Source organism: Eptesicus fuscus, chromosome 7 (assembly GCF_027574615.1).
Source record: "Eptesicus fuscus isolate TK198812 chromosome 7, DD_ASM_mEF_20220401, whole genome shotgun sequence".
NCBI classification, from domain to species: domain Eukaryota; kingdom Metazoa; phylum Chordata; class Mammalia; order Chiroptera; family Vespertilionidae; genus Eptesicus; species Eptesicus fuscus.
The window spans coordinates 71,073,881-71,099,345 of NC_072479.1; the positions used below are offsets into that span (position 1 = coordinate 71,073,881).

At 43.5% G+C, this 25,465-nt stretch overlaps 1 protein-coding gene and 1 pseudogene across 2 annotated transcripts in view; both read left to right on the forward strand.

Annotated features, from left to right (window-relative positions):
- The first annotated feature begins 1,343 nt into the window (after positions 1-1,343).
- LOC103285480 (keratin, type I cytoskeletal 18-like) lies at positions 1,344-3,175 on the forward strand (annotated as a pseudogene).
- A 2,170-nt stretch (positions 3,176-5,345) lies between these two features.
- Positions 5,346-25,465, forward strand: part of TMTC1 (transmembrane O-mannosyltransferase targeting cadherins 1) — a 234,987-nt gene continuing 214,867 nt past the window's right edge. For both annotated transcript variants that reach the window (XM_028144115.2, XM_054719184.1), the window contains exon 1: positions 5,346-5,869. In XM_028144115.2, the coding sequence (XP_027999916.1) occupies positions 5,568-5,869 (302 nt within the window). In that variant the 5' untranslated portion in view covers positions 5,346-5,567. The remainder of the gene's footprint in view (positions 5,870-25,465) is intronic.

Here is a 25,465-nt window from a genome sequence, read left to right on the forward strand (position 1 = left end):
AAATGTAAAACAAAGATGTATATAATTAAAATTTTATTTCTATGAAAATACTGGTTTTTTTTCTGTTGTATACAATAATCTTACATTTTAATTTCTGTTTCTAAGACTGTAGACATTTGCTTTGCAATGCAGCTGCAGTTTTCCAAACCAGAGACTTTAAACTCTTTGAAGAAATCTAGTTAAGTATTTGATTTGCTTTATTGCAATGTACATGTGTATGTTTTTATCTTATAGTAATTTGCTGACCAAGTCTATTGCCTGCGAGCCAGATATTATAAGATCACAATCAGTTTTTACTAGCCTTTTATTTAATTCTGTGCAGATGCCACAGAGATGGGCTCTGGGGATGGGAGGGGAAGCCAGTTTACCTCCATGAGGGGCCCCTCTTCTTTCCTGTGGCTGCTGCAACCAGACCACATGGCACCCCAGACTGTCCCTCATTTGCTGCAATAGGTGCTGGGGCCAGCTTCTTCTTTTTTTCAAAATATATTTTTATTTATTTACTTTTAAATATATTTTATTGATGTCAGAGAGAGAGAAAGAGAAAATTCAATGATGGCATAGAATCCTTGATCGGCTGCATCCTGCACACCCCCGACTGGGGATCGAACCGTGATCTCTTGGTTCATAGGTTGATGCTCAGCCACTGAGCCATGCCAGCCAGGCTGGGCCAGCTTCTTAGAGTGCAGGCTGACTGCCCTATAATAGATCCCATGGGTGGTGGGGATAAGGCATTTTAATTTTCTCGTTTTTCTAGTTTTCTGTGTTTTATTTAACAATTGGTAATAGTTAAATAACTAAACAACAAAAAATATTAATATAAATTATGTTATCAGCTCTTTTCCTGAATTTCTGCCTTCGTAACATTGCAGTTGTTCCTTTCTATAGGGTGTATCTGAACAGGTATATAAGACTGAAAAGGCATAGTGTAGTAATTTGAAATTGGTTTTATTAAAATAGCTATTTGCCCTTGATTTATTTTTAGTTGTGTCCTCATTTCTTTCAGAAATCTGGTCTATTTTAACTTGTACAGGTGACTTAATCTGTATGAGCCTCAGAGAGGCACTTTGGTGATAATTTGTGTTAAATTGCTCTGAGTGGACAAAAGGTGTCTTAGAAGGTAGTATTGCTCTAATTATAAACCCTTTAAAAATAATCAGAGACTAAATAACAAGAATTTAATCTAATTTCCTTTGGGGCCCCTTGGTTAGTCAAGATGAGTGCTTTACACACTATGAGAGAAGCAGAAGGGATGATTGGCCGACAGAAATGTAAACACTTTTACAGTATTTTCCTATAACACAGAACAGTATTGAGTCAGAAATGATGGAGCTGCAAAGGACATGTTGAATTTCAAAAAGTATTTACTTACTGGTTTGACCTTAAAAGGACTTTGAAATACCTCACTGTTTTCAAGTAAATTAATCCAAACTTCATTGTCTGTACTAACTACAATTGAGATGCCACTGAACTTAGAGGGAGCTTAATGAACTCTCTGTGCTCAGAAATCTGGAATCCCTCTTAGAGGTTTCCCTTATGTCTTCCCCTTTCTATTTCTTTTTGGAGTCCCAGCTGTGATCCTTATTCTCTTCTTCCCATTGTCATAGAGAACTTTGATACCATTTCATCTTAAACAAACAAGAAAGCAAACAAACGACATAGCTCAGATAAGAAGTGGGTGGGCAGAGCTGTGCCTCTCACAAGGGTGAGTTTAGGGTGATTTGAGGGAGAAAAGTTCTGCTGTCTATAAAAATATATTATTAGAGTTACCCTTTGAGAGTAAGACATTGTCTCTGGAAAGGCCTTATTAATTATAGGTGAGGACTGATACATTGGCCTATTGTGACTGCTATCATTTCAGCAAGGACAGCTTCCCTATCCAACTCAGCTGTTAACTTAGAAAGTTAGACTTTGCCGATTGAACGTGAATCTCTTCCCTTCCTCTCTGAACAGCACGAGCTTCAGTACCTGCTCCAGCTTCTCCTCAAACTACTGGACGCTGGACTCCTGCAGTCACTCAGCTACTGGGTCAGGCCAACCAGCAGTGTGGCCAGCATCTATGCAGACACCTGGGGCTCGGGCTCCCAGATCTCTGTGTCCCACTCCACCAATGTGCGGAGTGCTTGAGGGTCCAGGGGCCTGGCTGTGGGGATGGCTGGGGGCCTGTCGGATATAGGGGGGCATGCAGAGCTAGAAGGAGACTATACAATGCCTGAATGACCGCCTGGCCTTCTTTCTAGAGAGGGTGAGAAGCCTAGAGGCTGATAATCGGAAACTGGAGATCAAAATTCGGGAACACCTGGACAAGAAGGGACCCCAGATTAGAGACTGGGGGCATTATTTCAAGACCATCAAAGGCTCAGATCTTTGCAAGTTCTGTGGACAATGCCTGCATCCTTCTACAGACTGACAAGGCCTGCCTTGCTGCTGATGACTTCAGGGTCAAGTATGAGACAGAATTAGCCATGCACCAATCTGTGGAGAGTGACATCAATGGGCTCCGAAAGGTCATTGATGACATCAATATCACTCGGCTGCAGCTGGAGACAGAGATCAAGGCTCTCAAGGAGGAGCTGATCTTCATGAAGACCCACGAGGAAGAAGTAAGTGGTCTACAAAACCAGATTGCCAACTCTGGGTTGACTGTGGAGTTGGCTACCCCCAAATCTCAGGACCTCAGCAAGAACATGGTGGACATCCGGCCGGGCCCAGTATGATGAGCTGGCTTGGAAGAACCGAGAGGAGCTAGACAAGTACTGGTCCCAAGAGACTGAGGAGAGCACACAGTGGTCACCTCGCAGACTGCTGAGATAGGAGCTGCTGAGATAATACGGACCTGAGACATACGGTCCAGTCCTTGGAGATTGACCTGGACTCAATGAGAAATCTGAAGGCCAGCTTGGAAACAGCCTGTGGGAGGTGGAGACCCGCTATGCCATGCAGATGGAGCAGCTCAACGGGATCCTAATGCACCTGGAGTCAGAGCTGGCCCAGGAGTAGGAGGCCCTGATGAACATCAAGGTCTCGCTGGAGGCTGAGAGTGCCACCTACATTGCCTGCTAGAAGGAGGGGTGGACTTTAATCTTAATGACGCCCTGCACAGCAGCACTCCATGCAATCCATCCAAAAGACCACCACCCGCAAGATTGTGGACACCAAAGTCCTAAGGTGGTAAAGGCAGCAGAAGTGGGGTGCCCCTTGGGCAGGAGGCAAAAAAAAAAAAAGTTCAGAGATCACTGAACATTAAAAAAAAAAAAGTTAGACTTTTATGGTATTAACCTTACACACACACACACACACACACACACACACACACACACACGCACAATTTGAGCGGCTTTGGTCATCCAGCCCAGTACTTAGCACATTGTAGCATAAGGTATATCCCTCTCCCCTCCTCTCCCCACCCCTTCCCTCCCCTCCCCTCCCCTTCCCTTCCCTCCCTTCTCTTCCCTTCCCCTCCCTTCTCTTCCCTTCCCCTTACCTTTCCTCTCTCTTTTTCTATCTCAGCATGTTGTGTGTGTGTGTGTGTGTGTGTGTGTGTGTGTGTGAGAGAGAGAGAGAGAGAGAGAGAGAGAGAGAGAGAGAGAGAGAGGAACACTGATGTGAGAAAGAACCATTGATCAGTTGCCTTCCCTAAGTTCCCCCACTGGGGATCAAACCCACAAACCAGGTATGTGTCTTGATGGGCAATGAACTGGCAACCTTTTGGTGCTCAGGACTACACTCAGCCAACTGAGCCACTTCTGCAGGGCTACCCACCCTTCATATATTTTTATTAAATTGATGGCAGGCAAAGAGGAAAAGGCTGTAGTGTGTTCAGGTGTGTGTGTAGTCTGGATATTAAAGCTACCAAGGGTCAAAAAGTTTTGATGCTAGGATGAAAAGAGTACTCAGTCACTAATTTTCACATCACCAAAAAACAAAGTGTAATGGATGAAATGCATCCTGCCTTGGAATATTTGTCTTAATTCATTGAGTTTTCAACTCATTCAGATAGACCTTTAAGGTAAAAAAGAAATTAGTGTAGTAAAGAGTCACACAAATGCTGAGTCAGTATAAGAACAATATCTTTTATTTTACTTTTTTTTTTTTTAGGTCCACGAAACTTAAAAATTTTGGAGAGATGGGAATAAAACGGTGCATTTTGTATTTTAAGTTTTTCTGTCTGGATATATAAAATTCCAGGTAATCTCATTAACCACAGCAATAAAAATTTACAAGGAGCCTCAAAGAGTTAACAGATTTTTCAAACCTGGTGAACTTCTAGTACTCATCACCTAACTTACTTACATATTAAAATTAGTAATTTTTAAGAAGAAAACCTTTCACTAAACAGGAAGATTGGGAGCCAAAGCCAGAGGCCTAAACACAGGGGTTTGTTTTGTTTTGTTTTAAATCTATTGATTTAGCAGGAACAGAACAAACACGCCCACAGCCCAGGATATAATAATCAGACCCAAGTGATAAGCGTAGATGGGAGGAAACAGTAATTTGCTCAGTACCTCCCGTGTTACCTCGAGAGTTTCAGAAAAACTAAACTAAACAAAACAAAAAAAAAAAACAAACTACGAGAAAAAAAAATGTTTTAAAAGCCAATTCAGCGTCCAGACCCACACCAAAAATCGAACCTGGGACTTTTTGTAAGTGCGAGCAGCCCGATGGAGGGTAAAGGAAGACAGCCAGTGGCGCCTCTGGACAACCGGGCAGGGTGAGCAGGAAGCCCACGGCCAGGGAGACCCCTTCTCCTGGTTTTCGGAAAGGGGCTTGGGACACTCATTTCCCCGGGGTCCCCTCCACCCACAGCTGCAACCACGGACGCAGCGCCGGTGGGGGACAGAAGGGCCCGGGAAGGGGATGCGGACAGGGCGACGGGACGCCAGCGCGGTGCGGGCGGGAGAGCGCGCCCCGTGTCCCCGGCGCCGGGGCTGCTGTTGTCCGGGGTGCTGAAACCCGGGACTTCCCGGGAGGCAGCGGCCACTTTTCTGTCTGAGGGAGGGGCGCGGGGATTTCCGGCCCCAGCTAAGCCCGCCCTGGCCCCAGGTGCCGCCAGATGAGGTCCTCCCCAGCCCCGTTAGGGGAAGGAGAGAAGGGGATGGGGTGAGCACAGCCGGGCAGGGCAGGCGGGAACCCGCCTCTCCGGGCGGTTCAGCGCGGTGAGCCCCGCTCCACCTGCGCGCGAACTCTCGCCGCCCGGGGACGCCGCGCCCGGGGGCAGACCGCGGCGGCGAGCCTGGCGCGGGCGGCGGGCGCTGGGGTGTGTGTGGGTGAGCGGCTCCAGTCCCGGGATGGGGGGGTGGTGGTGGTGGAGGCTAGAGCGAGCGGGGCATGCGCAGTGGTGCGGAGGAGGTGGCGATGGCCCGGGGAGGCGGGGGGACTGCTGTTTATTTGCAGCTGGGCCAACTCGGAGGCGCAGGCGGCGGCGGAGCGCGGGGCGCCGGCGGCAGGTCCAGTGCCCGCCGCATCATGCCCGAGCCCACCTCCAGGCAGCCGCCGCGCGCCGCCGGGGCCCCGGCCGGGGAGGATGCCAGACGCCCGGGAGAGGCCAGGGCAGCGGTGGCGGCGCAATGGTGGTGACAAGCTCTGCCCGAGGCGGCGGCGGGGACCGCGCGCCCTCCCGGCGGCGGGACTGCGGACTCGCGCCGGCCGGTGCGGCGGCGCTGCTGGCCGGGGCGAGCTGGCTGTGCTACGGCCGCTCCCTGCAGGGCGAGTTCGTGCACGACGACGTGTGGGCGATCGTGAACAACCCCGACCTGCGGCCCGGCACCCCGCTCCGCTGGGGCATCTTCACGAACGACTTCTGGGGCAAGGGCATGGCTGAGAACACCAGCCACAAGTCCTACCGGCCGCTCTGCGTCCTCACCTTCAAGTGAGTCCTCCTCGCGCGCTCGCAGCGGTTTAAATCTCTCCACGTCCCCAGCGCGGGCTGGGAGAAGTTGCGGGACTGGTTTGGTGGGCGTTTCTTTTCTTGCTGCCCCTTCCCCATCCGTGCCTCGCTCCTCTCCAGACTCTCCACGCCGCTCTGCTCTGTGGACCTCGGTCCCGCTTCTCTGGGCTCCCGGGCGGTTCGGGAGGCGCGGGCTGGGGAGTTGGGATCGAGTTTCTCAAGAGTCTGCGCTCCGGGCGGGTTAGTCTATCGGAACAAGACTGGGAGAGGGGCTGGGGGAGCTGTCTCCGCACCCCCCCACCCCCCACCCCCCACCCCTGCTGGAACGTGGTCAAGTGAGACCAGGGCGGGCCCAAGGAGTTCCGAATGGGTGGCTGTGGTGGTGATGCCTCCAAGTTGGGAATTTCTCAGAGGCATTTAGGCAGCTTTGCCGATGGGGACTGTATCAGTCCCTTAGGGGTCGCGTTCCGAGGAGATGAGGCAGGATCCCTGAACTGCTAGGGCTGCCTGAGTTTTGGGGAGGAGCAGGGGAGCGGGCAGAGGAGAGGATCTTTCCCGACCCGCAGGCTTGGCTGCTCCCGGAACCTCTCCAGTCTGCGGAAAGAGCCCTGATGTAGACTTGAAAAGGTGCAAAGCAAAGGAATGCAGAAGCGTGGGAGCCTCTGGGGATCCTGGCGTCCCAGTCGAAGTAGTTTTTCTTTTACAACCTCGGAGTCATGATTCAGCATTTCTGGTGTGAATAACGTGCAAAGGGACCCGAGGGAACGCCAGTTTTTTGTTTTTTGTTTTTTGTAGGGTGGAGATTTTCTTGAATTTAAAAGAGAGCTAGCTTCAGATGGAAGGGGCGAGGGGTTGATGTGAGGGAAGTGCTATTTCGTACATCACGAGCTTGACTCAACCGCTTCTAATCTGACTCAGCATTGAAGCTGGTAATGTGTCGGATAAAACTGTTGAAATAAGGTTGGTTCTGTGTCATCAGCGTCCTGAGCCTTTTCCAACGGGTGTAATCTGAACCCGTCTTTATGGTAACGATTATTTGAGACGGGAGGATCGGCAGTTTGAAAAGCCTGCCCTGGCCTGGCGGCTAGGGTCTCTTGACAGGTGTCTCTGAAGACTTAGGAAAGGAAACCATAGCAATTGGCAACAACTCATGGGCTTCTGGCTTAATTATTTCCATTGAAAGTTTAATGGTTTAAGGGGGGTGAGGAAATTGCACATTTGACTCTGAAGAGAATGTTTTATAAACATTTGTCCTCTTGGAAAGTGGTTTTGGTTTCCAGCTGAAAGTCAAAAGCCCATGAATTGTTGCCAATTGGTTTCCTTTTCTAAGTCACCAGACACCTGTCAAGAGGCCTCACCTTGGCCTCCAGCTAGAGCTGCTCAGTGCTTTCAGTTTTCGGAATGTTTGTTTGAAATCTGCTAAGATGGCACAAATATAAATGTTTAACTTCCAGACTGACCTGATTTTTAATCTGTGACACTGAGGGCTGATGGTTAATTTAAGGTGTGGAAGCTCACAGCATGAGGTGTGCGGGACTTACAGCTGCCGTGGAGACCATCTAGGTCCCTGGTCTGAGCATTTTCCATTTAAACAAGGTCAGTGCCAAATGTTTCTGCCCGGTTGGTGGAGGGTGAGGAAGAGTGTTTTCACTTCTTGACTTTGTAAAAAGGTTTTATTCATTCATTCATTCATTCATTCATTCATTCATGCAGGAGATGGCAGGGGCAGAAGGAGAGGAGTATAGGAATGGAGTAGACCATGAGGCAAGGCCTTTGATGAAGAGGAAGGTTGGTAGGGATATGGCAGAACAGGGGCAAAGGAGAAGGAGTGTTGGGGGTGGGGTGGGAAGGAAGCATCTCTTGGAATCACAGGTTATAAAAAGCAGCTTGGTGTCTAAGGTGCATTGCTCTTTGTGTAGTGAATCTCACTGGCTATGTAATGAATACTTTTAAAAACAATTCTTTTGAGAAGATTGAGTTGCAAATCTGGGGTGCAACCGAGCACTAATTGGAAAGGGATGGGTGCCTCTTCAGAGACAGAAAGTGAACTAAGCTTCCTGTACTCATAGGTGTTGATTTAAATAAGACCTGGAGCCCGGCCAGTGTGGCTCAGGGGTTGGCGGTGGATCCAAGAACCCAGAGGTCACTGGTTCAATTCCCAGTCAGGGCACATGCCCAGGTTGTGGGCCTAATCCCCAGTAGGAGGTGTGCAGCAGGCCACAGATCAATGATTCCCTCTCATTGATGTTTCTATCTCTATACTTCTCCCTTCCCCTCTTTCTAAAATCAATAATAACACACTTAAATAAATAAATAAATAAATAAATAAATAAATAAATAAATAAGAAAGACCTGTACGTTTCCTTTACACAGTCATCTGAGGTGAAATTGATGGAATAGCCTAAAGCCAGGCATGTATAAAGGATGACATAAACCATGCTAGACCCACACAGCTCTAAAGATTGTTGCAAGGAAGGGCACAAAATCACACTTATTAAACTATTCAGTGTGAACCAAGCATTGGTCTTTATGATTTTTATTTTAGGTAGTTGATAAAAACACCAAGTGGCCTTTTACATATGTTCAAACTACTTTAACTATATCTAAGTTAGGCCTGTGTGGACAAAGATCTTTGAGAATTTAAAACCATTGTACCAATTTTTATTTATTTATTTTTATTGTGGTAAGAGCACTTAATATGAAATCTATCACCTTAAGTTTTTAAGTGTACAACACATCATTGTTAACTGTAGACACAATGTTGTGCAGTAGATCGCTAACACTTATTTCTCTTGAGTAATTGAAACTGTGCACCTGTTGAACAGCAACTGCTGTCTCTCCCAATCCTACTTTTGGCAACTACCATTTTCCAAGCTGTTTCAGTAAGTTAGACTATTTTAGATACGGCTTAAGTGGACGTCTGCAAATGGGAGATTTTACTTAACATAATGTCCTCCAGGTTCATTTATGTTGTGACAGATGGCAGGATTTCCTTTTGCTTTTTAAAGGCTGAATGATCCATTGTATGCACACTCCATTTTTCTTTATCCATTCATTTGACATTGGACACTTCAGTTGTTTCCATATCTTGATTATTGTGTATAATGCTGCAATGAACATGGAAGTGCATATATCTCTTTAAGACCCTGACTTCAGTACCTTTGGACATATACTCAGAAGTAGGATTGCTGGATCATATCATAATTGTACTTTTAATTTTTTAAGGAACTTCTGTTTCTATAGTGGCTGTACCATTTTACATACCTACCAATAGTGTACAGCAAGCATGTTAAACTCACGGGCCGCATGCCTCATTTATTTGGCCCGTTGACTTTGACTTTAGCCTTTGACTTTAACTTGCTTGGTGTACAGGGTTCCAATTTCTCCATATCTTTGCTAACACTTTTTCCCTCCATCCTAACAGGTGTGAGGTGATATCTCATTGTGGTTCTGATTTGCATGATTAAGTTTTGATAATTAGTGATGATTAGCATTTTTTCATATATCTGTTGGCCATTTGTATTTGTTCTTTGGAGAAATATCTATGTCCACCATTTTTAAATCAGATTATTTGTTTTTTGTTCTTGCTTTGAATTATAAGTTTATTATATATTAATAACATAACAGATATATGGCTTACAAATATTTTTTCTCCTATCCCATAGGTTGCCTTTTCATTCTGTGGGTTGTTTCTTGTGCTATGCAGAGGCTTTTTTGTTTGGTGTAGTCTCATTTGTCTAATTTTGCTTTTATTGCTGGTGTTTTTGATGGCATATCTAAAAAACCATTGCCAAGCCTCATATCCTGAAGTTTTCTCCTATGTTTTTCTTCCAGGAGTTTCACAATTCCAGGGCTTACATTAAAATTTTTAATACATTTTGAGTTGGTTTTTGTGTGTGGTGTAAGATATGGGTCCAATTTTATACTTTTCCATATAAACATTCAGTTTTCCCAGTTCCGTTTTTAAAAAGACTATTCATTCTCCATTGTGTATTCTTGGCACCCTTGACATGGGTTGATTTCTGGGCTCTCTATTCTTTTCCTTTGGTCTATATGTCTTTTTATGCAAGTACCATACTGTTTTAATTATTGTAGCTTTGAAGTATATTTTGAAATCCGGAAGTGTGATGCCTCCAGCATTGTTCTTCTTTGTATATGCAGTATCTTTGTGGTTCAGTATGAAATTCATGATTTTTTTTTTCAATTTTTGTAAAAAAAGCTATTGGGATTTTGATAAGGATTACATTGAATCTATAGATGGCTTTGGGTAGTATGGGCATTTTAACAATATTAAGTCTTCCCATCCATGAACATGTGATGTCTTTCCATTTATTTATGTATTCTTTAATTTTTTTTCATCAATGATTTGTGGTTTTAAGTGTACAAGTTTTTCACTTCTTTGGCTAAGTTTATTTTTATGTATATGTTATTCTTTTTGATACTATAGTAAATGGAATTGTTTTCTTTTTTAAAATATGTTTTTATTGTTTTTAGAGATAGAGGAAGGGAGAGGGGGAGACAGAGAGAAAAACATCTATGTGAAAGGTGAACATTGATTGGTTGCCTCCTGCATGCCCCCTACCAGATATCGGATATAGAATCTGCAACCCGGGCATGTACCCTGACCAGGAATCAAACCAGCAACCTTTGGGTGCCCAGGACAATGCCCAACCAAATGAACCACACCAGCCAGGGTGAAGCTGATTTTTTGAATTTGAATTTGTATCCTGCAACTGAATTCATGTATTATTTCTAATTACTTTTTTGGTGGAGGCTTTAGAATTTTCTACATATAAGATTATACCATCTGTAAACAGACATAATTTTACTTCTTCCTTTCTGACTTAGGTGCTTTTCTTTCTTTTTTCTTGCCCATTGCTCTGGTTAGGACTAGTAGTACTATGATGAATAGAAGTGACACAAGTGGGCATTCTTGCCTTGTTCTTGATCTTAGAGGAAAAGCTTTCAGTTTTCCACTAATGAGTATGATAAGCTGTGAGCTTTTCATAAATGTTCTTTATTATGTTGAGGTAAATTCTCTCAAAACCTAGTTGTTGAAAGATTTTTGTCATTAAAGGGTGTTGAATTTTGTCTTTTATTCTGCATCTACATATGATGAGCATGTGATTTTTATCGTTTGTTAATGTGGTGTATCACCTTAATTGATTTGTGTATGATGAACCATCTTTGTGGACTAGTGACATGATTCACATGTTCTGAATATAGTGTGGGTACAAGTCCTTTGGCAGTTATGATATTTTCTCCCACTCTATAGATTGTCTTTTCATCCTCTTCACAGGGTCTTTCCTAGTGCAAAACTCAAACCTTTTTCTTTTTAAATTAAAAGTACTATATTTTCTTTGATTCAATAAGTCAATGTTACACATATGGAAAGCTGGAAATTCCCATAAGAATAAACAATAAATAAAGAGGCATAATGCTTGTCATTGCAAAGGTGCTTGCTTGTATACAAATATACTATTCTCAGTTTTTCTCAAATAAGAAATGGGCTGAATTTGAAATGAAGAAATGGGTTTATCAGAGTGTCTATTTTTTACCAGTTTGCAGGGCAGGGCACAATGGGAACGGAAGGCAGCTTATCAAGATGTGGTGACTTTGTTTTAGCTAAACTGGAACTAAATTCCTTTCCTGTATTGTACTGGGTTAGAGATTTAGAAAGTGAAAGTGAAATGACCATGTTTCCATTCAGAAGGTTGGTGTAGGTTTCAGTGCTACTGCAGCCTTAGACACTCTGGATACTCTGCGGCTGGTGTGAGTGGTTATGGCTAGGCCCACAGCTCCTCCAGAATGCTCCAGATCTCCTTTACTGGGAATCCTGGTGCAGGTGAGTGTGCAGCTCTGGGGGGAAGGGTATTAATCTGTTTGCAAGCCATTTGCATCATTAAAGTTAGAGCCTCAAGGTTGTGAGAAGTAGAAGTATATTCCAGCTCATGTTCACGGGTTCCAGCTCACCCTCCCTTTCCCTTACTTCAAGTGCATCCATCCTCCCTTCCCAAATGCCTGCTGGCTTTCCATTTCTCTTATAGACACAGAAGCAGCCGCCTTCCAGAGGCCATCGAACCAGCTTCCACATTGTAAAAGGTCAAATCTCTATAGTAAATCCCTTCTGCTCTATCATTTCTGGTGGTTCCACTTCTCTGGACAAACCTTAACTGATACAAATGGTCATCTTTTTGTGCTCCTTCAAGTGAATTTAGAATTCTAATGAATTTCTGTTTCCGGTCAAATTTTCCATTCAGTCTTTTGATAAGATCATTTCCAAGGGCACATAGAAATATTTTTGGACCATTGTAGAGCAAAGTCAAAACATCTGTGAAAACTAATCTGCAGCAGTAACCTTTTTTTATTTTGCTTCTTTATCCTTCAGTGGCCATGACCTGGTTTTAACTCTGGAATCAGGAGAAACGCATTATGTCACTCTGTATATCAGGAGTGGGGAAACTTTTTTCTGCCAAGGGCCATTTGGATATTTATAACATCATCCACAGGCCATACAAAATTATCAGCTTAAAAATTAGCCTGCTATAATTGGCCCAACATTTAATTAACTCACCCCTAATGCCTTGGCAGGGCCAGACACTGAATTGACACAGCACCCCTCCTCACCCCCCCCTTGAAAAATGGCCTTGACTGATTTAAAAGGTGCTAGCCCCTTGCTCTTGAAAAGAAGCTCCTGCTGGCTGGTTGGCAGTGCCACTCGATATCAGGAAGCAACCAAAGCTTCCTCAACAAGAAGGAACCAATGGTTTTTCCGTTTTAAAGATGGGGAACTGAAGGCAAATTATAGGACCGTAAACTCATTCTCTCTCCGTGTTTAGGTTATTAGATCATAGTGTTCTACTAGTTTGCTATAAAGTTGTATCTTATTGAAGGCTTCAGATGGAAATATAAGCCATAAGAGTGAAAGTGGGTGGATTAAAATGTCAGAGTTAAAAAATAGAGTATCTTAATATGTGCAGCTGTAAGGATTTGCAGCATTTTCATGTTTGCATCTGGAGAGTTGTTTTTGCATCAGTTTGCATCTTTTAGTCACAAATGATATGGCAATCATGCAAATCAGCTTTATCCTCTGTGCTCAAAACCAAAAAGAAATGGTGGCATGTTCCTTTTGGCCCTGTTCTTTTTGATTTGACCTGTATGGGGATTCATTTTGAGATAGGTTACTGCAACAAGACTGGTAAGTTTGCTTTCTAAGTCTCTGATAGGAGAGAAGTAAAAATTATTCAGGATGTTTGATTAGATTGTCTAGGATGTTCAGTGGTGGATATAGCCAAGGAAATACGATAGGAGGCAAAAAAGATTTTGTAGGGAAAATTTTTAAAAATGGCTTCTGAAAATTTCATGCTGAACTAAGTTTATTGTAGAAATCTCAGGAGTGGGAGGAGGTTGATCATTGCCTGTGAGCACATGCTTTAGATGTAAGATAGGCTTTCCACTGCAGTCTAGTAGTATAGGAGGGATGGAAAATTAGAGGAATATATATATTTTGTTAATCCTCACCCACCCGAGGATATTTTTCTATTGACTTTTTTTTTTTTTTTAGAAAGAGTGAAAGTGAGAGGGAGAGACAGAGAGAAAGAAACATGAATATGAGAGAGACAGAAACATCTATGTGAGAGAGAGACATGGATTAATTGCCTCCCACACGTGCCCCTACCAGAGCCGGGGATTGAGCCTGCAACTGAGGTACGTGCCCTTGACTGGAATCGAACCCGGAGCCCTTCAGTCCAGGGCTGGAGCTAGCTCTATCCACTGAGCAAAACTGGCTAGGGTACAAGGAATATATTTTTGATTCCTGAGGTTGTTTTTTATTAAAAGGCTAGTTTTTGTTTTTTAATGTCTCGGTTGTCTGACAACCCTTTCTTTTTCTTTTTCTAAATATATTTTTATTGATTTCAGAGAGGAAGGGAGGAGGGAGAGAGAGAGAGAAACATCAATAATGAGAGAGAATCATTGATCAGCTGCCTCCTGCACACCCCCTACTGGGGATCGAGCCTGCAACCCGGCATGTGCCCTTGACCGGAATCGAACCTGGGACCCCCTCAGTCCGCAGCCCGATGTTCTATTCACTGAGCAAAACCAGCTAGAGCGATTCCTGAGTGTTTTTATAGGTGAATTTCTGAATGAAGGCTTGGAGAACATCTTCTGAAGCAGTTTTTTTTTTTTTCCCCCTACCATTCAACAAATGTCTTTTCTCTCTTCCTTTGGAGCTACATTCATATTTTTCCTAACTTTGAATATGTGGTCATTCCACTTACAAAAGAGGTGAGGAATGTTTGATCAATCCAAAATAATGGCAGTGTTCCTTTTCCAAATGATAACAATGGTTCCTGTTCTACAAGGCCCTCTTGGATCTGACTCCTGGCCACCTCTCTGACCTCTAGTCTATCAACCTCATTCTGTCTACATCAACATTCTATGAACAGCATTACTGTTCCTTATATGGGCCCAACCTGCTGCTACTAGACCTTTGCCCTGGAGTCTTCTTCCTGGACTGTCTTCCCCAGATCTCTGCAGTTTTGCTCTCACACCACCTTTAGCATCTTCTCAAATGTCGCTTCATCACAGACCCCTTCTCTGGCTACTAATCTAAAATAGCAGACATTCATTCCTCCAAGTTTCAGCCTTACTCTCTTACCCTCTTTGTCTCACTTAATAGCCCTCAGTGCTACCTGGCATCATATATTTATTGTTAGTTTTAATCTCCTCTCACCACCATGTGAGCTCCAACAACTGTATCTTTAGCACCCAGAATGGTGTCTGGCAAGCAAAGTAGGGGCTCGATAAATTACTGTTAAAAGAATGAATTCATCATTTTCGTGAATACTTGACTTCTTCAGGTAAATATTTAGGTAGGGCTACACCTTTTTAATGTAGAGGAAAAAGTCTGCTTGACTTATTTCGTGGCTTATTTACTTTATTTATCTTCCTCTGTCAAAGGGAAAGGTGGAGGCAGGCAAGGAACCACAGGTGGTTCCAGTGGGGTCTGCTTACTGGGTGGTGAAGAGGCAGCTTTGATTCTGAACAGGACAGTGTGGCTCTTTATTATAATCTGTTGGGACTGTGACATTTGAGAATGAGGGTCTTTAGCACTTTTGGATCAAACTCCTCTTGCCTGGCATACTGAAGTGTGATTGTAGTTGGATGCTTGCCCTGAAGTTTAAGGCTGGACACAGCAGTTATACCTTCTGAGGCAAACCCCAGAATTATACTGAGTTCTTTCCATGCTCTGCTTTCCATGCCCTGCTCTCAGGGGACTAATGGTCATCCATGCCAGTGTCCTATTGTCTAGAAAGAATGGTCGTTTTCCCCCCAGTCAATGAGGTTGACATGAATTATCATTTCCGGTTGTATCAAAAGTACCAAAAGTACTTTCTCAAAGGAACTATGACGACTATGACTTCCTCTCACTGGGTGTACAATACAGAATTTCTCTGGTCTTTGACCCAGGTTCCTTAGAAGGGAATTGGAGTTTCCAGAGTGATAGGCAAGCATTCATTGTTCATGGTGGGACTCTGGGGCTACACCTGAGTTTATAATAAAGAGGAGGTAAGTCTTGGTGGGCCTCCAGAGAGTTTCAGAATGGGGGCTGGCCATGCTGGAAAGACCAATCATGTGATTAGAGAGTTGGGACTTAGAGTCACATGATATCAGCCCTACCTTCTAATCTCCTGGAGGGGAAAGGGGTGCTGGAGACTGGGTTTACTCACGTGGCCAATGGGTCAACCAGCCTATGTAATGAAATCTGTTTAAAACTCAACATTGAAACTTGGTTGAGCTTCCCTGGTTGGTAATCTTATATCAGTACGCAGAGAGGGCGATGTGTCTGAAGACATGGAAGGTTTTTCTTTAGAACTCTCCCAGACCTCACCCTATGAGTCTTTTCTTTAGACTGATTTTTATTTGTGTTTTTTATAGTAACACTATATAATCCTAAGTATAGTGTTTTCCTTAATTCTGTGAGTTGTTCTTGCAAATTATTGAATCTGAGGGAGTTGTGGGAATCCCCAAATTTGTGGCCAGTTTGTCAGACATGCAGATGACCTGGGGACCACTGAAGTTGCATCTGGTGTCTGAAGTGAGAGGACTCTTGTGCAGGACTTTGTCATCAACTGTGAAACCTGCATACACTCTGGGCAGTGAGTGTTAGAATTGCATGACATCCAGGAACTCCTCTAAACACGTACCTTTAAAAAATTTGCTCAAAATTGACAACTCAGAGTTATAACTAACTATATCATACCTAATGTTGATCTGTTAATTTTCATTATTTGCTGCCTCTCTTTTTGAAGATTTTCTTCTGGAACTTGTCTATATATGGTTACTGCTCTTCCTATCCTCAGTTTTCTCACTCTTTCATTGATGCACTGAGTACTTTTGAGGTAACTAGGGGCCCAGTGCACGAATTTGTGCACCTTGAAAGGAACTGTGGGCTGCGAGGCTGTGGAGGGCACAGGGGCGGGTCTTAGCCCATCTTCCACTGCAGTGCCCCGGTCCCCTGTTTGCCCATGTCTGCTGGCAGCCCCACTCCCGCTGCCGCTGCTCCCATGCACTGACGATGCCAGCTCCACTGGCAGCGACTGCTTCCCCAATCACCCTTCAGGTGCAGGGGGAGGTGGAGAAGCCCTCGGGGGTGATTGGGACCACCAGCTGCCCCTCGCACCTGCTGATAGCGCTGAGCGATCGGGGCCTGCGCTGGGAGCCAGCAGCGGGTGCGAGTGGGGCCGGTGCTGGCAGCAGGGGTGAGCGCCCGGCAGGACCCCATGCATGGGAGCAAAGAATTTTCAGTAACAACCAGAGGCTTGCCCTGATGACAGCGACCGATGCCCCTCCTTGGTCTGGCGCCCCCACTCACCTGCTTCACCATCCCGCCGCGGCTGATGCCTTCCATGTTCCGTGCTCTGCTGCCTGCTGCTGACACCCGCCATGTGCTGCACACCCCCTGGTGGTCAGTGCATGTCATAGCGACTGGTTGTTCGGTTGTTCCACCGTTTGGTCTATTTGCATATTAGGGTTTATATAGATAGATAGATAGATAGATAGATAGATAGATAGATAGATAGATAGTGACAATAACTGCCCATTGGGGTATGGTCTTCTCCTGACCAACTCCCCTTCCTCTGTTCTTTCCCTATAACTTTCTCACAGTGGGGTGAAGATGTGATGTCTTAAGCTCAAACAAACATCATGAATTTTGCTTTTGCCTCAGAGCACTAATCTCTCCTCTGCCCTGCTGTTTGTATTGGTACCTTCCAGTAACATCCTTTGGTTCTTTAGATATATTAAGTGATGATGATTTACTGATTTATTCCTGGTACTGAGGGAAATGCAGAAGAAGAGCAACCAAAATGATTAAGGGCCAAAGGGATCGCCTTAGAGGAAAAATGAGAAGAACCAGATGTTGTTATTTATTGGTTGAATGATCTAAGAGGACTATAGAAACCACTTGCAAGCATTTGAGAGCAGTGATGATAGCAAGAGATGGGAAGAAGAAAAATGGTGATAGAGGAAGACAGGAGAATATACTGTGTGTGTAATATTGAGCTGTGGAAACTCACCAGGGAAGTGTAGGAGAACCCCTCATTTGAGACAGCAGAAACAGATGATAAGGGGTACGTTTAATTTTTTTCTTTTCCCTGATTTGTAGTTCTTATTGGAAAAGAATGTATGTTGTGTTATTCCTGAGAAAACTGGATTTTTCTGGTAAGCATGGCAACCATCTGTAGTCTTCCCTTACGCTTTGAGGCCTCTGTCTCTGTTCCGTGTATCACCTGTCTTGAATCACTGGGTTGCTTGGGGCAGATCTCTGGGCCCCATTTTAGATCTCCTGACTAAGAATATCTTGGGATGGGATCAGGGAATCAGCAATTATAGCTACCATACCAAGTGATTCAGAATCCTGGGAACCACTGAGACTCAATGGGAACCTATATTCAAACTAGAGGCCCGGTGCATGAATTCATGCACAGGTGGGGTCCGGCTGGCCCGCCCCATTTGAGGCCAATCCAGCTGGCCAGGGGGAGGGGAAGCCAGAGGTTGGCCAGCCGGCCCCGCCCCCTGGTCAAACTCCCAGTTGAGGGGACAATTTGCATATTAGTCTTTTATTATATACAGTAGGATAGGTTATGATGCTGAAGTCTCCCTAGCAAAATGTAGAGAAAGAAACCCAAAAGCTCTTTTACACAGGGATATTAGGATGCCTTCAAACACTTCCCACCCATTTCTCTACTTTATTCTCTGAGAGGGCCAGGCGATTTCCCTTCACCAGGACACTGAGAAATGCATTGGTGAGGGAGCATCTGCAGCTTTGAGATGCTCCGTGTTGGCTCTTTTCTGAAGGCGAAGGAAGTGTAATGTGGGAGATGCTGCCATTGAGGTGGGCTTTCTGGTTTCGGTGGGAGTGATGGAACCCTGGAGTTCCAGAAGGCAAGAGCTTAGCTGCATTTACTGTGAAGATAGCAGGGGCAAGTGGAAATCAGAATGTTTTGACCCACAGGCATCATTGTTGGTGGCTTATTAATTATGTTGTCCCAGGGAATGAAGTAGATGTGTCCTCTTAAATGTTGCTTGATCTGTAAACCAGAAAAACTTCAGGTTCAGGGCCAAAAAGCAGACTTGAGTCACCGCAACGGAGAGTCATGGCCTCTTGTGCCCTTTCCAGACCTCTGACAGTTTCTGAGGGTAGACCCGTCTGACTGAGGAAAGACCCTCGCGCAGTCCCTAGTGCCTTAGAAGTCCCTTCCCGAGATACAGCTTGTTTTTGTTTTTCTAAACCAGATCTATTTTTTTTCAAAAAAAGAAAATTGAAAGAGAGGCATGGACTTTATCTAAAAGAGAGCTCTGGGCTGTGATAGTGTGAGGAGACGGGGTGGAGCAGCCAAAGGTTTTTCTTCTCCCCTCCCCACCCCTCCTCCTGAGACTTCTTGGTGCCAAACTGTGTGAGCCTGTGACCTTTCCTGAGGACTGGTACCCTCTGATTGCTGTATGCTCATTATGGCCCAACCTTTCTGGGCAGTTGTACAAGGAGGCAGAGGAGTTCAGAAGGAGGAGGGATGTTTTGCATTTATATTTGCCAAAATCTGGAAGGCTTTCAACCACTCAAACATGATTATTAAGATTATTTCAGAAAAATATTTTATTTCCCATTGCTTGGCCAAGCTTTAAATGAGAAATGAAGGCTAAATCAAATAAAAATTAGAGATTGTAGCATTGGAAGGGAAAGGTGATCTTTTCCAACTTCCCAGTTATTGTAAGTTTTATTGTTCATTTGGTAAACTTTCATTTAGACTCTACTGTGTGCTAAGTTCGATGGACACAATGATGAAAATAAATCAATTTCTCGCAATGTCTGAAAAATGCTTATAATATTTGAAGAATATAACAAAAGAGTTTAAGAAAATCGAGTACATGCTATAATGGAATACATTCAGGGTGACGTGGAATATGAGAGACTGTTCTTTTTAGATGGTGTTTAAGGTGGACTGTTGTCATGCTTCTGTGTGGACCTATTCTAGTTTTAAATATTCTTTCTTTGAGCTGAAGTCTGCCTCCCAGTAGTTGGCAGGCACTGTGGCAAATTGTGAGTACTTGTGTCATCCAAATGGGCACCCAAATATTTCCATGCCATCTCAATGGGCACTCAAATATTTCCCTGCAGCCAAGTAGGCCCAGAGTTGCCAGGTCTTCTAATATTTGAAGAGAGGCTGGAAAATTTTTTTTCCCCTCAGGTTTTTGTTTTGTTTTTTTTTAAATTTCTTTATTGATTAAGGTATCACATATTTGTCCTCATCCCCCCATTCCCATGCCACACCCCTCCCCACGCATGCCCCCACCCCCCTGTTGTCCTTAACCACTGGTTAGGCTCATATGCATGCACTCAAGTCCTTTGGTTGATCTCTCCCCTTTACCCCCACTCTCCCCAACCCTCCCTCTGAGGCCCGACAGTCTGATCCATGCCTCCTTGTTTCTGGGTCTGTTCTTGTTCATCCGTCTATGTTGTTCATTATTTCCCCTAGATGAGTGAGATCATGTGCTATTAGAAATACACTTATAAGAACCGAAAATGAGAAAAGCAATAATGGTTATGCTGACAGGCAAATGAATCAGTCTGTAGTGAGTTTCTTTATGGGCCAACAGTTCTTTTGAGACCCAATTTCAATGTCAAACAGTTCCTTATGTGTACATGTCAGCAATGACATTTCAGTTCTGCATGGTGGACAAATGGTGGTAATGCAGGTCCGACTCTCTCTGGTTTGGTCCTGGGCAACCTGCAGTGATGCACAGCTGCTAACTGCTAGTATGGCAAGGCGATGTCGGCATCTTCCATCTCTGGACTGCTTCTCTTCTGTCTTCATGGCTGGAGTAGTCCTGTCGATTCCTCTCTGTTGCTGGAATCCACATGGTCTCGGAGTTGTTTCCTGAAAATATATAATCATATTCTCGACCAAAAGTTAATAAAGGAATATTTTCTATAAATTTGACTTGGGATCCTATTTCATTTTTTGCCCAAATGATTTTCCTCTGGCTTGTTTTGACACCTTGTGTGTTTTTCATGGGTGTCTTGCTTTTAGCCTTACAATTAATTTTCTAAAGTATTAATTTTCTAGATGTAATTTACTTACAGGTTATTACATACGTGTCCTTGTCCCCCCATTGCCCCCCCCACCCCAAACCAGTTCATGCCCTCCTCACCCCACCCTGTTGTCTGTGTCTATTGGTTAGGCTTATATGCATGCATACAAGTCCTTTGGTTGATCTCTCCCCCTTACCCCTACTTCCCTCTGAGTTTTGAGCATCTGATCGATGCTTCTCTGTCTCTAGATCTGTTTTTGTTAATCAGTTTATGTTGTTCATTATAATCTGCAAATGAGTGAGATCATGTGATATTTATCTTTCTCTGACTGACTTATTTCACTTAGCATAAAGAGAAGCTAGAAATTTTTATATGAAAAGCACCTGTTTAAAAAAATTTTTTAAAGTGTATACAGGTGAAACAAAACAATTTGCAGGCTAAATCTAGCTCTTGGGTAGCGTGTTTGGACATTGTAATTGGATTGTAGTTTCCCCTTTGGGAGCTACTTAGGATAAGTGCATTGCTTCAGTATTTCACTCATTCATTCATTCACTCATGCTTCCATCCATTCATTTACTTATTGTGTGACAACCATGCACCACACATTGTGCTAGACACTGGGCATATAATCATAAATATGGCAAAGACCCTTTCCTCTGGAGAACTTGGTATCATTTCTGTCATCTTTCTCTAGTCAGAGCATCCCAATTTCCTCAAATCTAGCTTGCTGAGATACCACCTTGAGATCCTCCCATCCCCCTAGCATCATGGAACTCTTTAGTAAAAGTGCTTCCACATTTAAATAGCACTCTAAGGGGCTGCTGTCTCACATTGGATACTGCCCACTTTCCCATACCTGCCTGCAGGTAGAATACCTCCCTCTTCCCTGTCTCTGCACCTGGTAGGTTCTCCCATTGCTAGAATTTTTTAAATTATCTGTTTAATTACTAGCCATTAATTATCTGTTTAAGTGCCTTTCTTTCTTTTACTATGCTGTTAACTAATGGTAGCAAATGCCGCGTCTTCTCTTTGTATCTCTGGGCCCTACATCATACCTGACATGTAGTAGGTGCTCAATAAACATCTGTTGGAGTGAATTGAAATGAAAAACAGTTTGACTTACGTAGTTCCCTGTCTGTCTGTTGGTGGATTGGTCTTTCTGGATATCCAAGACACAATAACTCTTTGAGTTTAGGGCAAACCAACAGCCCTTGGACAATATACCATGTGTACAGTTTTAATGTGATCACACGTATTTTGTTCTCTTTTATGTCTAAATGTGGTCTTTACTCTTACCCATATTCTGAGTTAGAATTAATTAACAATTTCAAGCTTTTAAACTCCTTGTGAATCTCTGTCAGTCAGTTTCCCAGGACAGCAATTCTCCTGCCCAGTTACAGACCTCCTGCAAGCTTAGTCAGCATACACCATAGATTCATTTAAGTCTTTGATAGAAATATTGGACAGACCAGAGATTATATCAGAATCCTGTGACATACACTAGAGGTCTCCATCCAAGGAGACATAGATTTATTATTCACCGCTCTTCATGTGAGCTACAAATCTATCTTATTCCATCTTGTACGCTAGGAGATTCTGAGAGATTTTGTAAATGCCTTTGTTAAAATAAAGACATGCTGTGTCTTCCACATCCCCTGTCCTATTAAAATATGAGTTTGATCAGTTAAAGCTCCTTTTTGTAATTCCACATGGGCTCCCCAAATCAGAGATCCCCCCCCCCAGTGCTCACAAATAGGATAAGTTCTAAAATTTTGTTTCTCAATTTGTTTCATGGTCACTTGTCTATAGTTTGGAGAGTTCACTCCCCATCATTTTAGACATTTGAGGAATTCTACAAACTCTAGATTCTAGGTGATTTCTCAAAGCTGAGATTCACCAATGTTAGGTACCATGTGAGAGGCTCCTACTTTTACCTTATTAATGCAGTGATTCCCCATTCAGCAATTTATTTTTATATTTTGGAATCTAATTGAATTCACTTAAAATACCAGGCATCTGTCCTAACCCATTTCCAGAAATAATAATCTATACAGATGTCACCTGCACATTTTCAGATATAGACCACAAAGGTGACTCATGTCTACCACTTTATGTCATTTTTAGAAGGACAAAGGAATGTATGTGCCTCATAAAAGTGTGGTGATCTATAATAATAAAAGCATAATATGCTAATTAGACCAGATGTCCTTCCAGACGACTTTCCGGATGAAGCCGGGCTGTGAGGGAAGCCCGGGTCCTGGGTGCCAGAGGGAAGCCGGTGCCGGCAGCCGGGGGAAGGAAGGCCTACTCTTGCACGAATTTCGTGCATCAGGCCTCTAGTGTAATAATAATAATACTATCTTTAATGATGCTTTTGTACTTTTCAAACAGTTGAATAATGGACACATTAGAAAAATATTGTCTGATATTGTCCACTTTAAAAAACCAATGCTGTTATTTATAATCCCAAATTATGCTCTACAGCATCCTATCTGTGGGAATAGTCAAATAACATCAGCAATTGGGCTTACTAGATGTCTTGCTTTCTCTTTATTGCCATTTTTATAACTAACAGAGTAAGATGCATCCTTGTACATTGAAAAGAATACTCCTATGTAGTCTCCTCTACACACACTCACAATACCTCTGACACCAGATATGTGGGTTTACTCCAAACAGCTGACCATTTCTCTGACACCAGCTGGGTTGTCTGACATTTCAATTTAATTCTGGCACTGTCTGCCTGGAGTTAGCATCCGATCCCCCAGGTTAACAGCTCAGTCCCATAAGACTGCTCCCACTTCAGATGTCAATCATAAGTAATGGGTCCCTATGTTACCTACATTTTGTCCAACTTGACTACAAATTGGGAGTTCCCAAGGCCATGCCTCAGGTTCAATAAATAATTTACGATAATGGCTTGCAGAACTCAGAGAAACACATATGTTTATTGTTAATTATACATATAATAAAGGTGAAAAGAGACTGGAGGGTTCTGAGCACAGTGCTTCTGTCCACTTCAAGTTGGAGTGCTCAACCCTCTTGTCACTTGGATGTGTTCACCAACCTGGAAGCTCTCTGAACCCCATAGTTTAGGGATTTTTATGGCGGCTTCATCATGTAGACATGATGGATTATTAACTCAATCTCCAACCCCTCTTTCAACCCTGGAGGTTGGTGGTGGGGCTGAAATTTCCATTCTTCTAATCAGGGCTTGGTCTTTCTGGGACCAGCCTCCACCTTGAAGCCAGCCCACCAAAAGTCACTTCATTAGGACAAAAGACACTTCTATCACCCAAGGAATTCCAAGGGATTTAGGAATCAGGGCAAAGACCAAATATTACAACAAAAGATGCTCCTAGTGCTCATCATTTAGGAAGTTATAAGGGATTTTGGAGTTCTGTGCTAGGAACCAGGGACAGAGACCAAATATTAGAACAGTAGATGCTCCTAGCACCTTCATTGTTTAGGAAATGATGAAGATTTTATAGGATCTCTGACCAGGATTCAGGATGAAGACTAAAATATGTATTTCTTATCATATCACATATATGTATGTATATTTAAATACTTTTGTGGTTATTTCCTTATGGAAATTTTTTAGAAGTGGAATTTTTGGTCCACGGGTATGTATTTTTTAAAGCCTTTGATACAGTGACAGCCTTAAAACCTTCCAATTTGGACATCCCCTAACCGGATTTGAGATTGCCTATTTCTCTTAAAATCACAGGTCTGATTGAATTTTAAATTAATGGCTTAGTTGATTTGCAAAACTCGGCCTGATGATGTGGAAAACAGTGTACAATCAACCTCAGGGGATGGGCCCTTAGGGAATTGCACCCGAGTAGTTGGAGGATGGGGACTTGGTCTTGCCCTTCTCACAGCTCCACCATCCCCAGCTTTCTGATTTCCAGCAGCTCTCACCATATGTGAGATCTCTCACACTGGAGTGGGACACCATTCTCCCTTTAGTTGGACCTGCCAGTTCCTTGTGGTTCCTCCTTCCCTTCGGGTGAGTTATTTCACACCAGGCTCTTGTCTTGAGGATGCTTAGGTGTGCACAGACTCATGGGTCTGCTGGCGTCAGGCCCTGGAGTTGGATCCCACACAGTAATTCGTTTTTCTAAGCTTATTTAGGACCATGATGACTTCAATGGGAATGAAAGTGGAGGCAATTAGTAACTATGACATTTAGATTCATGTGTCCAAGTAAAGCTTGAGATGTTTAAAATTCTGTAGGTTAAAGCTGTGCATGAATCAAATTAGATATTGAGAATATGCATATGTCATCACTAAAGTTGACTTTTACATTCTCGATTGTTTTGGCAAAGAGGACGTGTTTCTATAAGAAGCAGATAAAGGACGTGAGAATAAAGATGTGGGATTTCTGTTTTGGATAAGTTGGCTGGAGTATAGACACCTGTGGGTAATACCACTTAGGGTGTGTAGGTTCCTCCAAAACAACCATACCCCCTATGACTGAACTTTTCCTATAACCCCATAAACTCAGTTGGGAACATTATGTCCTATTATTAAATTTAAGGCAACCTTTGGAAGTTTCTCTGTTCTGCATTTCTATCTCAGGAAAGTATTTTTTAAGATGTTGAACAATACATTTCCCTTTTCTTTGTGGTTCTCTTTTTAGTTTTTTTTTTTTTTTTTTTTCATAATGATCTTAGCATTCAGAGGTCTGTGGGAATTTATGTAAGGAAACATTTAATACAAATTCTGAAATGCTATGCTTTTGCTCATCCTTTTACATTCAACTGCAGCTGGTACCAGGATGTAGGTGCCCTGAAGCTTGCTTGTGGGCTGGTAATTAACAATGATTTCCAGGTGCATAGTCTGGAAATTTGGTTCTTGGTGGCACCATGGGTGAGAGAATACCTTTATGCCTGTTTTGTCCCAGCTGTGACCACAAGTCACAGTCCTGTGGTTTCTTTCTCATCTCCATTGGCTGTGGCTCTGACCCACAGCCCTGTTGT